The 14266-nt window shown below is 51.9% G+C and overlaps 1 protein-coding gene across 1 annotated transcript in view; it reads right to left on the bottom strand.

The window, feature by feature from the left end:
- Window positions 1-7529: 7529 nt before the first annotated feature.
- The window catches only part of NFASC (neurofascin), a 77484-nt gene continuing 70747 nt past the window's right edge, over window positions 7530-14266 (bottom strand). The window contains exons 31-32 of the mRNA XM_041422635.1: window positions 10953-10964; window positions 7530-8396 (exon numbers count right to left, since the gene is read on the bottom strand). Coding sequence (XP_041278569.1) covers window positions 8165-8396; window positions 10953-10964 — 244 coding nt within the window. The 3' untranslated portion in view covers window positions 7530-8164. The remainder of the gene's footprint in view (window positions 8397-10952; window positions 10965-14266) is intronic.

The raw sequence follows: 14266 nt of genomic DNA, 5'->3' as shown, positions 1-14266 counted from the left end.
TGTTGGGGTTTTAATTTATTTATTTTTTTTTTTCCACCCCCCTTCCCCTCCTCCTCCTTGCTTTTACCTCGCTTGCCACAGCGCAAGGAGCAGGAGGGCAGGCAGAGCGGCTCGGGCATCATCATCATCATCATCGTCATGATGCATAATTCATCCCGCAGCCTCTCCCGCCTGCTGCGCCCACTGGCAGAGCCCCCTCGGGGCAGGAGCAGGTGTGGGGCCGGGGGCGTTGGAGGGGTCGGAGCCCCTCGCTGTGGGGTGGGAGCAGCCCCAGGGCCCCCCATCCCTGTGTGGGTCCGGGTGTGTGCACCCCCCGTGCCTAAATAGATCCATGATTACACAATCGATCCCGAATTATACAATCCACCCGTGGCTGTCCGGGGATTTCTGTGTCTGTAGACAGCCAAGGGTGGGATTCACGTCGAGGAGATCGCTGCGCGGCCGAATTTTGGGATGCTCCGGCTGGCGTGGGTGGTCCCCGACCCTCGGCGAGGAGAGGACGGGGATTCCTCACAGTGACCGAGCGAGTGTGACAGCGTGGTCACCTTTGGGTCACCCTCGGGTTTTTGGCTGTGCCCGAGCCCCCTTTGGCCGTGGCTGTCGCCGAGGGGCTCAGGTTTGCCCCAGGGGGCTCCCCCAGCGCCGTTCCCGGCACGATCCGCAGCTCCCGGCTGTTCTGGGGAGCTCCGTGCCCGTGCAGTGACGCGAGGGGAGGTGACAGGGACACCCCGGGACCCACCGAGGTGTGGGGGACGCGGCGCTGCCCAGGTGCGAAGGGTGCCCGAGCTGGGGGGGCTTCGCCAGGTTGTGGGAACAGAGGATTTGGGACGTGCCAGGGACCCTCGGTCCCCTCCCAGCTCCAGCCCAGACCTGTTAATGGTGCCGGGGGATCGGCGGGCGCCGGGGCTGGCCGCAGGTTAATGGGCTGCAATTAGAGAAAAGTAATTAAGGTATTAGCGTCTCTATTGACTGGCAAAACTCCCGCGGCAGGAGGGAGCCTGAGGGTCGCGTGTCGCTTCCCCTCGCCCAGTTTGTCCCAGTTTGGGCTCCCCGCTGCCGGTTTGGGGGTGAGAGAGGAAGAACGGTGCGGGAGGCAGGCCCGCAGGGGAAGGAGGGATGGAGGGAAATCCAGGGGAGGAGATGAGCCCTGTCCCAGAGCAGGGAGGGGTCCTGCCCTGTCCCCTCCCCTCTGTGCCTCAGCCAGCAGCAGCTCCGCCAGGGTCACTCTGCAGGTGACAAGGACAGCGGCGACAGCACTCGGCGGGGAGGCCGCTCTGAGGAATCCCTTGGATATCCCCAGCTCCAACAGGGAAAACTCAGCCCTGGGAATGGGCAACAGGCTGGAGCTGCCTCCCGGAGGAGGAGGAGGAGGAGGGAACACGGCATCGTGTCCCCCCAGAGGCTGGAGACGATGCGTGTGCCACCGCCGGGCCATCAAAATGTCACCGAGCTCGTCTGGCCCGGATCGATCCCGAGGATCAGCACGGTCCCGCCGCCGCTCCGGGAGGGATAAAATCCCGACGGGAATGCTGGAAGAAGCCCGTGGAGAGGCTCAGGCCTTGAGCTTGGTGCTTCCAGCGGCTGCGGGCAGCGGGAATGGGGGACTGGGGGATTGGAGGAATCCATGGAATTTCTGCACCGGGAGCCAAGCGCAATTCCACGATTCCACAATTCCATCCTTCCTTGGGACAGAGCGTGGCTGGTGCTTCCGTCGCGCTGGGAATGTCTCCACTGGGCAAAAAAAAGTGCTTTTCCCCCTCTCTGCTGTTCCTGGAAATGCTGGGCAGGGGCGGGAGAAGCCCCCGCTGCAGCAGGAAGCACTCAGCCCTTCATCCTCTTAGCCGGGCCCGCCGCAATTACATCTCAATTAACCAAATTACTCCGCCTCTCCCCCTCCTTTCAGCCCCTTCTCCGCCCCGGGGAGCCTCTGCCAGGAGCACTCTGGAGCCTCGGGCAGGAAGGGCTGGGAGAGAGGGATGGATCCCGGCGGGAGCCGCGCTTGGCTGCCAGGAATGGGGGGCTGGGGTCAATCCCACATTTTCTGAGCCGTGGGATTTGCTTCCCGAGGGTTTGGGGGCTGGAAATGGGGCTGGAGAGGATCCAGAGCTGCCCCTGAGTATCCTCCTTTCCTGGCCAGGGAGGGGATTTTGGGAATGCCGAGGACCAGCACAATCCAACCTCTGGTTCTGGATGGGATCCAGAGCTGATCTAGCTGATCCATTATCCCCCTTTCCTGTTTAGGCTGGGAATTTTGGGAATGCCAAGGACTGGCACAGTCCAGTGTCTGGTGCTGAACAGGACCCAGAGCTGATCCAGTATCCTCCTTTCCTGGCGAGGTTGGGAATTTTGGGAATGCCAAGGACCAGGCTCTGCTGCTTTTCCCTCTTGGAATTTGACAGGAATGACTCTCGGGCTCAGCATGAGTTTTGAACCATGTTTTATTATATGTTTAGTGTTTTCTCTATACAAAAAAATCCAGTCTTTTCTTTTTTTATAGTGATTCAAAAAAAAAAAAAACAAAAAAACCCAAACAAACAAAAAAAGAAAAAGATATCTGAGTAGTTTGGCCTTCTCTCATCTCTCATGCAGTTGGTTTAGAAGTCCTTAAATTAAACCCTTTTTTTCCCCCCTTCTAGTCCATAAATCTCGCTGGAAACTGAATTTTTACAGCCTCAGCTTTACATTTCTCACTGGAACAGGTGGGGTTAACGCAAAGGTGGTGGTTTTTTTCTTCTTCTTTTGTTTTTGTTTTATTTTTTTGCTTTAAAAAAAAGGCAAATGAATACACAGGATACTTGAGACCAGCCGGGAGGTTGGACAGAGAGGACGGACAGATCACGAGATATTTACAAATTAAATTAAAACAAAACAGTCCCGGTACTTTCTGTCGGATGTGAGAGGGAGGAACAGACACTTAAAATAATATTTTGGAGGGAGGACTCTGATCTGGGGGTCTGACATGGGATTTTGGGGGTCTGACATGGGATTTTGGGATGTTGACAAAATTTTGGAGGGTTGACATGGAATTTGGAGGGTGGACATAGAATTTTGGGGGCTGACATGGGATTTTGGGATGTTGACAAAATTTTGGAGGGTTGACAAGGAATTTTGAGGATTGACATGGGATTTTTGGAGTCGACATGGAATTTTGAGGGGTTGACATGGAAGTTTGGGGGTCTGACAGAATTTTGGGGAGTTAACACAGAATTTTGGGGGTTTGACAGAGAATTTGTGGGTCACACATAATTTTGGAGATTTGACATGGAATTTGAGGGCTTGACATGGAATTTAAGGGTTTGACATGGAATTCTGACATAGAGTTTTGGGGTTTGACACGAATTTCAGGATTTGACATGGAATCTGGGGGTTGACACGGAATTTTGGGGGTCCGACACGGGGTTTAGACAGCGTTGAACAACCAAACCTGATGTGAGGACACGGAAACACAGGCGAGGGGCGCTACTGATGCCGTGGGTGGCGTTGTGAGGACCAGAAAAGCATCGTTACTCTTGTTAATAAAACAGCTTTTAGTGCAAGAAATAGGAGGTGTCTCTTTTTTTTTTTTTTTTTTTTTTTTTTTCCTTTTTTTTTAGCTGTGGGGTCACCCTATAGGTTTTGGTTTTTTATTGCTTAACTGAAATCTTGGTTGCTGCAGGTACGCGGAAAGCCTGGGCCGAGGAGGTGACGTCGCAGGTGGCACTCGCAGCTCTGCTGGGATCTGTGCGATGAGGAGAGGGTTTGGGATGTGCCAGGGTGGGTGGTGGCGTTGGGATGTGCCAGGAAAAGGTGGTGGCATGGCCAGAGCGAGCGCTGTGGTGGCCCTGGGTGACACTGCCCAGCTTTGCCCTTATCCTTCCTGGATGTCCCGGATCGCCGGTGACGCCTGGATTTGGGATCTGTCACCTCCAGGAAGGCAATGCTGGCAGCAGGGATAGCATGTCCTGTTGGGTTGGGTTTCTCCAAGCAGGATTTCAGGGTTTGGACCAAAATTCCAGCTTTTCCTGCTGGTTTTGTGCCTCCAGTTGTGGTGTCACCTCAGGGAGAATGAGAGCAGCCTCCAGATCAGGGAAGCACAGCGATGTCCTCATATCCCAAATTCCTGGCGTGCTGTTCCTGTCAGCTGTCCCAGGGCTGGGTGCCAGGGAGGTCCCTGGAACTGAGATGGAGCCTGGATTCCTCTTCAGGACATAGATGTGGAGTTGGCTTGGAATGTGTTAGGAACAGGACAAATCTACACATTTGGGGTTGAGCTTGGCTCCTGAGACTGCTGGAATTTGGGGTTTGGTGCTGGAACTGGGGATCTGGCTCTGGAGTTTGGGGTGTGGTGAGGGAATTTGGGGTTTGGTGCTGGAGTTTTGGGTCTGGCTCTTCCCTTTTTACTTCTGAATGAGAAGTTTGTTCCTAATTTAAACCCTTGATGAAAAAAGAGTTCTTTCTTCTGGAGAGCTGGAAGTGTTTCCTGCCCCAGAGAGGTTGTGCACATCCCAGGGAGGGATCGTTGTCCCTATGGTGGGAATGGGAGCATTCCTGCTAGCCATAGGGGCCACCACAGGAATCAGGACAGGAGGTGACCAGGATGTCCCCTCTGGAGAAGGGATGGAGCAGCAGAGCAGCTCCCAGGGAATGGGATCAGGGTGGGGAAGATCCCTCAGCACCACAAATCCTCATTTGGATTCTCCATCCATCCATCATCCATCCATCATCCATCCATCCATCCATCCATCCATCCATCCATCCATCCATCCATCCTCCATCCATCATCCATCCATCCATCCATCCATCCATCCATCCATCCATCCATCCATCATCCAACCGTCATCCATCCATCATCCATCCATCCATCCATCCATCCATCCATCCATCCATCCATCATCCAACCATCATCCATCCATCTCCTGCTCCGAGGATGCTCCCAGGACACGGTGTGGATTCATCCCAGCCCTGTCTGGTTTTTTTGGAGCTGTGGGGTCACCCTATGAGCGCTGTAGAAGGTTTGGGGTCAGCGCTTTTCTCCCCATGCAAATCTGGAACTTTACCCAAAGAAGTAAAAGATGAGAAGCTTGGGATGAGTTTTTAACCTGAATTTTCTTTGGGCTCCAAAACTCCAGGGGGGAAATTTTGAAGAAATGTCAGAATTTTTGCTAAACCTTAGAAATATTGAGTAAGTTTTACACCGAGCTGAGACAGGGCTGTGAGTAACTTACACTGAGTTGTTTGTCCACCTCTGCACCTCCTCTCTCTTCTCATTACTCAAAGTAACCTGGGGAATTTTATGAGGAAATTTCGGATAAGGTTGGGCAGAGTCCAGCTCCTTCCCATTCCTTTTTCCAAAGGGATGATGAGAGATTTCCTCAGGGATGAGGTGGATGAGGAATACGGCTTTTCATGGGAATGGCACATCATGGGTACCCAACATGGACCTACTTCCAGCAATCCTGGCCTGATTTCTGAAGGTTTGGAGATGCTTTGTGGTCCCTGTCAGCAGCGAGGACTGGGAGTGCTGGGAAGATCCCAGATCCAGAGGCTGGATTTGTTTCTCATTCCCAGTGGTGTTTGGGCGGGGATTAGCTCAAACACAACTGGGAGTTGGGAATGGGTTGGGAATGGGATCGTCCCCATCCAGGGGCAGTGTCACCTTTGGGAATGGGATTGTCCCCATCCAGGGGCAGTGTCACCTTTGGGAATGGGATGGTCCCCATCCCAGGGGCGGTGTCACCTTTGACCTGGGGGGGTGTTTGCCTAAAAGCTGGGTGGAATTCTGGGAGTTGCTGTCCTGAACGGGATGTGTGGCAGGACTGGGATTGGGGCATGGCTGTGTCCACACTGAGGGTCACAATGGGGCTGTCCCTGCCAGGGGACACGGCTGGAGGGTCCTGGCAGGGGGTGAGGATGAGGGACATCCCTGGGACAGCTCCCCCAGCTCTATGAGGGGGGCTCTGCCTCTTGACCCTGACCTAAACCCTGGAATTCCTTTGCCGTTGGTTTCATGGAGCAATTCGGGTGGGAAGGGACCTTTTAAGGTCACCAAATCCAACCCCACGGGCTCCATCTTCACCTCACGTTTGACCTATCAGAGAAGACGACCAAGATAAATGATAATTATTATTTTAAGGAAGGCATTTGCATTGGATTAATTTGCATCCATCTCTCCTGTCTGCCCAGTCTGGGCTCTTCCTGGGATCCATCGGGATGTGGCAAAGTCCCTCTCCACAATCCGTAGCAGTGGGAGTATCCCTGTCACCGACGTGTCTCCAGAGCAGAAAGAATAACTGCGCGAATCCCGTTGCATCCCATCCAAAAAAGCCTCCATCCTCCTCAGAAAAAAAAAAAAAAAAGAAAACAAAGAAACAAAAGGAAAATCGCAAAAGAAATCCATCTTTTCTGAAAGAAACTCGATGTCTCTCTCTCTCTCTTCGCAAAGGTACCTTTGGTTTCAAAAGTGCAGGAAGTGGGAGGATTCACGGGACGCAGTCCGTCAGGAATCCCTGCCTTCTACCCTGATCCGTGCTGGGAGAGCTGGGAACGCTCCCAGATACCCCATTCCTACTGCTCGGGCGGATCCGAGGCCGTGGGGGCGTGGAAGCGGAGTGGGAAGAGCATCCTTGGAGTGACTCCCCGGCAAGTCCCAAGCTGTGTAAGGCATGTGAGGGAGCGCTCAGGGGGGGTCGCTGAAATCCTGGGAGTCTCCAGGCAGGATGGGGGTCCCACGGTGGCTTGGCTGAGTGCTGGAGGGGGGAAAGGCCACTGTCAGAAAGGAGGAGGGGGTTTAGTGGGAAAAACAGCGTCCGGTTCATCCCAGTGCCCGTGGAGGTGTGGGTTCCATTCTGGTGTTCCTTCCTTGTGGTGTGGCCCTGAATCCTTCAGGGAATCCTCCACCTGATCCCAGGGGTTTTTTTCCATCCTCAGCAGCTCGCTTGGATTATTTTTTCGTTCCTCATTTTGGTCTCCTCATCCTATTCTGATCCCGCTCCTTCTTCCAGGCCCTCTTTGCTACATTGGATTTATGGAGTTGCCTTGGAAAGAAAGCAGGTGTGGGGGTGGCTGCCCCCCAAAATCCCTACAAAGCAAATTTAAACCCAAAAAGGTTTTTCTGCAGTGATGTTACCCCGGGCTTGGCAGGGGAGAGGCGCTTCCCTGTCCTTCCACACATCCCAAAAGTTCCTCCACAACATCTTCTCCTCCCGGGATGCTCCGGAGCTCGACGGGAATGGGGGATGAGCTCCCTGTGGGTTTTCCCAGCCTCAGCAAGGACAAATCCCAGTGCTGAGGGAGGTGGTGGGGACCTGCTCTTCCCTGCATAGGTTTTTAAGGAAGGAGGGGTTTTTGGGAGAGGTTATGGGCAAGGTGCTGCCTTGAGGATGGACAGCTGAATAATCCGGTGTTTTCACCCCAAAATCCACCCCTTCCCTCCTTCCATGCCTTTGCTCTGCCCAGGCCCCTCTCACCCCTCTTCCTTCCCCAAAATTCTTTGATTTCTTTCCCCTTTCCCCTCTGATCCAGAACCTTCCTGGAAAAATTAAACCCAAAATGTAGGAGCTCCCTCCTAAAAGAACAAAAAAAAAGCCTTGGGGAGCAGAGCCCAACACGGGGCCCCTCCAGACTGTCCTGAGGCAGTCCCAAACTGGGGACCAACCCCAAAACTGGGGACCAACCCCAAAGCTGGAGAGCAACCCCCAACTGGGAAGCAACCCCAAAGCTGGAGAGCAACCCCCAACTGGGAAGCAAGACCAAAACTGAGGAGCAACCCCAAAATGGGGGAGTAACCCCGAAACTGAGGAGCAGCCCAAATTGGGGAGCAGGCCCAAACTGGTGAGCAGCTCAAGCATCTCCTCCCCTCTACCCGCTCCAGCTCAGCTCCGATTCCCACTCCGGCTCCCGCCCCGCGCGTCCTTTGCCGTTGGCTCGTTTGCTAAGGATAAATGGCATTGGCGGCCGCCTGGGCTGCCTTGTTGCTTGGAATATTTTTCTTTTTTTTTTTCCTTTTTTTTTTTTTGTATTTTTTTGCTATTTTAATTTTTTTTCTCTATTTTTTTTTTTTTGTTTGTTTTTTTCAGTCCTCGCTCGATTCCCTTTCCTGTCGGAGGCAGCGGCGGCGGCGGCTGCCGGCGGAACCCCCGGCCGCTCCGAACCCCTCGGGCTGTGGGTGCTTTTCCCGGCATTTTTGCTATGCCAAGGAATAAATGGCATTGACAGGGGACGTGGCCTCGGAGCTCTCGTTGCCCTCGGTCTCCTCTTTGTCCTTCTTGACCGTGTACTGGCCGATGAAGGAGCCGTCCTCGTTGAACTGGCCCTCGCCCCCTTCTCCGTAGTCCACCAAGCTGTCGTCGCTCTCCTGCTGCTTTATCGTCCCGTCCAGCGAGGTCTGGCTGTTGGGAAGAGGTTTGTTGTCTTCATCGCTGGCAGCAGAAGACAGACAGACACGGCAAGGGTTGAGAAATGGGGCTGAAAACCTTCCCCCGAGGGATGGAGATCCTAAATCAATCCACAGCGGGAATACGGCTCGGCAGAGCCCTAAATAATGGGGGCTTGTCCGGGTGTTGGGGGGTGTGGGAGGTGGAGGTGGTTGGGATCTCTGTACACCCAATTTTGTGATTTTTCAGCTCTGGAATCGAATTTCTTAACCTCATTTTCCTCATCTCAAATTTCTTAAACCCTGATTTCTTCATCTCGATTCCTTTCCCTCAATTCCTTAATCATTATTTCTAAATCTCAGTTTATTAACCTCAGTTTCTTAACCTTGATTTCTTACTCTCAGTTTTTTACTCTCAAATTCTTGCTCTCAATTTCTTTCCCTCAGTTTCTTTAATTTCTTACTCTCAGTTTCTTACTCTCAATTTCTAAATCTCAAGTTTTTAACCTAAATTCATTAATCTCAGTTTCTCACTCTCAGTTTCTAAATCTCAATTTCTAAATCTCAGGTTTTCAACCTCGATTTCTTGCCCTAGATTTCTTAACCTCAATACTCCACCCAAAACTTGGATTGACGGTGCTGGAAGAGCATCAGGAATATTCTTCCCTTGGATTTTTTCTCTCTCAGTGTTTTAGCCTCCCTTAGTAACCTGGTTGAGTGGTTTCTCCCCAGATTTCCTTGAGAAAACAGTTTTTCCTTGAAAAAACCACATTTTTTTTCTTGGAAAACATGGTTTTGCCTTGAAAAATATGCAGTTTTTCCTTGAAGAAACACAGTTCCCCTTGAAAAATCACATTTTTTCTTGAAAACAGAGTTTTTCCTTGAAAAAATGTAGTTTTTTTCTTGGAAACCACAGTTTTTCCTTGGAAAAAAACACATGCAATGGGAAGCATTGCAAGGGGACACTTTTAGGATGCCAAGTTTTGTGCAGCTTCCAAAACTCCTGGGATTTTCCCTTTCCCAGTTTATTTCTGGGCATTTTTCCTTGCTCAGTCTGGGTTTTTCTCCTTTTCACTAAAAGCCAGGTAACTTAAAAATGAAGAGTTTGACCCAAAAGGGAAAAATACCACTTTAAAGAATTCTTTTTAACCAAAATCTAACCAGGGAAAAGCTATTTTTGCCTTGGAGGGCAGGGATGGTATCGCATAAATTGAGATATTTTGGGAAGGATGAGAGTGGATTGCTCTAAATTGATATAAAAAATTAATTTTTATATCAACTATTCCTTAGTTCATGCAAATTCTGTCATATTCCTGAAGGTATCCCTGAAATATTTGTCCTCCCACCTCCATTCCTGTCTTTTTCCAGTTGTTTTTTTTTTTTTTAGTTTGGGATTTGCCAGGCTTGCTCCACTCCATTCCTTTTTTCCTTAAAATTGGTGAAAATTTAGGGATTTTTAATTTTTTGCACTTTGCATGTGCTCTTGAGCAGGGCAAGGCATTAATTCTCCCTCATTCCATGGGATTAATTCTCCCTCATTCCATGGGATTCATCAGCTCCCTGAAGAGGAATTCGGGATCCCACTGCTCATTTCCTTGGATCGTTGCTTTGGGAATTCCATGGTAACACAACCCCGATATTTGAGACTTCCTACTAACTTGGCATCACAACAAAAAAATTAATTTGTTAGCTCTGGAAGCAGGTTTTTTTGGGGTGAAAAAAGGAGGAATAATTCAGTGAAGAAGCAGGACTGGTTAGAAAGCCCCAAAAACGCGGGGTAGAGAGCGGCAAAACGCAGATCCTTGATTCCCAACGCCCCTTCCCAAACCTTGAGGGGCAGCTCATGCTGAATCTGGAGCTGGATCATCCCTAACCGGGGGGTTTGTGGCACCAAATTCCTGCCAGGAATGCATTCTTAGAGAATTCCTGCTGGTTTTACCTCTCTCCAGGACCTTTTATCTCGTTAGTGCATTAGGAGGGAGCAGCGGTTTTCCGTCAGCTCCTGATGGGATCTACCACTGTTAAAATGGATTTCTGGGAGTGCAGCTGAACCAAGCGTTAGGGAACTGGAGTGCCCAGGTGGGAATCACGTGGGAAATGCTCTCCTGAATCCCATAAATCATTGGGAAGAAGAGGAGGCTGGAGCCAGAGGGAGGATTTTCAGGACTAAGAGTGGGCAGCTGGACAGGATCCAGTGGTTTTGCCCCATGTCCCTTGTCCCCATCCCCTGGGACATGCTTTTTCTTGGAAAACAACAGTTTTCCCTTGAAAATCCACAGGTTTTTTTCTTGAAAAATCCCACGTGCATTCCCAAATTCAATTCTGCTCCACCAGGGGGGATCAGCAGCTGGAGCTGGGGGGCCTGGCTGGATCTGGGGGGTGCACCCAGCCCACGGAGCAATTCCAAGCAGGATCTGAGTCTCCGGAAGCCCCGATGGCAGCGGGAATTAGAGGGATCTTGTTTAATGTGTTAGGCAGGGATGTGGGAACGGGGACAGGGGAGTTTTGGCCGTGAAGAAATCAACAGGAGGAAGGAAGGAAGGAAAATAAAATTCCCAAAAAAAGCGGAATGTGCCGGACTTCTGGCAGCACGAGGTCCTACCTTTCAAGAGACCTTCACGGTCCATGTGGATAGACCAGGTGAAAAGGAGGAGAAGGAATGGGAATAAAACAGAGAGAAGCAGAAAGAGCCTGATCAGAGAGAGAAATGAGGAGGTTCTGCATTCACAGGGGTGGTGCTACGACCCAAAAAATTAAAAAAAACCGGGAATTGTCGCCTCGTTATACCAAATGGAGCCAGGAGAACCATTCCAGGTGGGATCAGCATCCTTGGAAGCCATCCCAGCATGGAAAGGGACATCCAAGAAGGGCTGGGTGGTGTCCAGGGGACAGTAGTGGCTCTGGGGAGCCGAGTGCTGCAGGACAAGGGTGGCTGGGTTCACCCCAGTGCCCTGCTGGCATTCCTTGGCATGGCCCTATGGATAAACCTGCACCTTCCCAGAGCTTTTCCAGAGCTTTCCTCCCTCATGAGGCTCCTGGGACAGTTCTGTGTCCTCCCTTCTCACTGCCTGCTGAGATGTCCCCTCCTCAAGTGGCAGTGCCTGCACTGTGTCACATGTGCCCTCTTCCTGGAAATCCTGACTGGGAATCCGGACCCTAAATCCCCTTCCCGGCATCCGGAGTTTGCAGCCGCCTCCCCAGGGGCAGCACAGAACATTTGGTATAATGAGGCACGGCACTGGCATGGAACAATGTCCATGGATAATGGTCCTGGCCTGGGAAAGAGCTTCCCTGCTTGGGAACACCATTATCCCGGGACCGGAGCGGTGTGACGGGATCGTGGATGAGGAGCGCGGAGAGTGGCATGCACAGGGCGCTGGGGACGTGAGGGTGACGAGGGCACAGCAGCCATGCCATGGGGAGGAGGGGGCGGGAGCCGGGATGGGCTCAATTCCTGCCCTTCCCTGAAATCCCAAATGCCGCCCCTCCCGGAGCCCGGCCCCGCAATCAGCCCCGAGCTCCACCAGCCAACAGCTCCAGCCTCCGGCTTCACCTTCCCTTCTGCTTCCCAGAGGGAAACCTCCTGGAGTTCTCCCAGGAATCCGGGTGTTCCTCAGGAGGAGGGGGCAAAGTTGGTGGGTTTATGGGTTGTAGGATTTTTTGGGTCGTTCTTATTAGATTGGTTTTTTCCCCACCCTTTATTTAGTCCATAAAACTCTGTGGACTCCTTCCCAGAGTTTTATTGTCCTTCCACCGGCTCCTGCCTTTCCCTTGGAAATTTTGGGAATGGGGTTTTCTGTAAAAGTCAGAGCTCCAGCTGAGCAGAAAGATGAAGGATTCACCCCAATCCTTCCCCTTGCCTGGAAAGACACAGCCCTTGGATGGTGCCAGGGGATTTCTGCCAGCCATTCCAAGAGTTTGGATTCCCTTCGGAGCAGGAGGGTGCCTGGCCATGGATTTGAGTCAGGAATGGTGGGTGGGGCCAGGAGGGGTGGCTGGACCCTCCCCCCCCCCACTCTGTGGGCTCCGGAGAAGCAGAGCCGGGAAATCCGAGAGTGCTGCCAGAAGTTTAGCCTGGGGGAATCCCTGTGGGAATCCCTGTGGGAATGGGGGGTTCAGGCTTCCCACAAATCTGGGAAGCATGAGGCTCCCTATCCTGACTGGAATCACCATTTGGGTGTCCTGGTTAAGGCTCATTCCCGTGCCAGGAGTGCCCCATGAAATCCTGCCTTGGGAAGGGATGGGTCTGATCCCAAAACCTGCAGCAGGACCGGGCTGGGCTCATTCCTCCTCTGCTGTTTTCCCTGTCCCAGCATGGAATCTGAAGGGAGCATCCCAAAAATTCACAGGTGGAATTTTTGGCGACCCCTGGAAGTGCTGAGCAGCAGGGAGGGGAAGAAGGTGTTGGCCCTGGGTGTTGTTTAGGACATTAAGGAATGCCAGCCTTTCCCTACAACATCCTGCTTGTATTCCATGTTTCTGGGGAGTCTGGGGAGCTTCATGGAATCCTTTGGAATAAAGAAATCTCTCTGAAATGGAGTTCCTGTTCCTCTGACAAAATAAATGAGATCCCTGGTTCTGTTCCATTTGTGTTTCTGATTCATTTTGTTTCCCCTAAATCCTCTGGCAGAATCCATCCTTACTCAATCCCTTCCTGAATCCCAAACTGCTGAGAATAACATGGGATTCAATGAACCCTTGGTTTAAACAAGGTGTAAAAATTCCCACTGGGTTTTGGCTCCAGCTCAGGTGGGAAAAGGAGTTTTAATTCTTTAAGGAATTCAAATTAAAATGTCCCAAATCCCCTTGGCTGCTGAGTGAGCCCTGACAGCAGGATCTGCTCCCGCTCCCGGGGATCACGGAGCGCTGGGAATGCTTGGGAAGCTCCTGTCCCTTTCTGACACATTCCGGGAGATTTCCTGGAGGGAAAAAGGCTCTGCTGCTCTTTAAGGGTGACATTTGCATACAAAGAGCGGGATGGAGCTGGGGCAGCCGGAGAGGGTCCAGCTGAATCCATGTTGGAGCCTCACCGGGGTTTTTGTGGGATTGTGTGGGGCTGGAGAAGAGGCAGACCCCAAATCATTCCCCTTTCCTGCTTTTAGGGCTGATCCCTACAGAGCTTTGGGCATTTCTCCCATGGATATTCTGTTATGGGAAGGACAGGGGCTGAGCTGTGGGTGAGACTCCAGAACTACCCTCAGGCTGCTACAAAATTTGGGGTTTTGGGGTGGTTTGGGGGGTTTTGCTTGCCAGGATTTCTATTAAGGGTGTTCTGCTCTTGGTGGGAGCTGATCCCAAAATCCCAGCTCTGCCCTGACTGATTCCAACAGAACTTTGGGCATGTCTTCTTTAAGATACTGGTGGGAGCTGATCCCAAAATCCTAGCTCTGCCCTGACTGATTCCAACAGAACTTTGGGCATGTCTTCTTTAAGATACTCCATAAATACCCTCAGGCTGCTACAGAGTCTGGGTTTTTGGTGTGGTTTTTTTTGGGATTTTATGTGTTAGAAGTTCCATTAAGGTCGCTCTGCTCGTGGTGGGAGCTGTCCCAGGGAGCTGATCCCAAAATCCCAGCTCTGCCCTGACTGATCCCAACAGAACATTGGGCATGTCTCCTTTAGGACACCCCAGAAATACCCTTGGGCTGCTACAGAATCCATTTTTTTGGGGTGTTTTTTGGGATTTTATGCGTCAGAAGTTCTGTTAAGGTTGGTTTACTCCTGCTGGGAGCTGTCCAAGGTCGCCGATTCCAGAATCCCAGGAAAAGGAGGTGGAACCCCACGACCTGGCGGCTCCGGCAGTGTTTCAGGAGCCGTTTCCTTTGGGAATTACAGCGGGAAGGCGGCAGGAGGAGGAAAGGGGGAGGGACAGGGATCGTTCCGGGGGAATTCGTGGCACCACGGGGTGGGGGAGGG

Source organism: Onychostruthus taczanowskii, unplaced genomic scaffold (assembly GCF_017590055.1).
Source record: "Onychostruthus taczanowskii isolate IOZ18803 unplaced genomic scaffold, ASM1759005v1 scaffold74, whole genome shotgun sequence".
NCBI lineage: Eukaryota > Metazoa > Chordata > Aves > Passeriformes > Passeridae > Onychostruthus > Onychostruthus taczanowskii.
The sequence above is the reverse complement of the archived record's forward strand: the minus strand, read 5'-3'. Positions and strand labels throughout refer to the sequence as shown.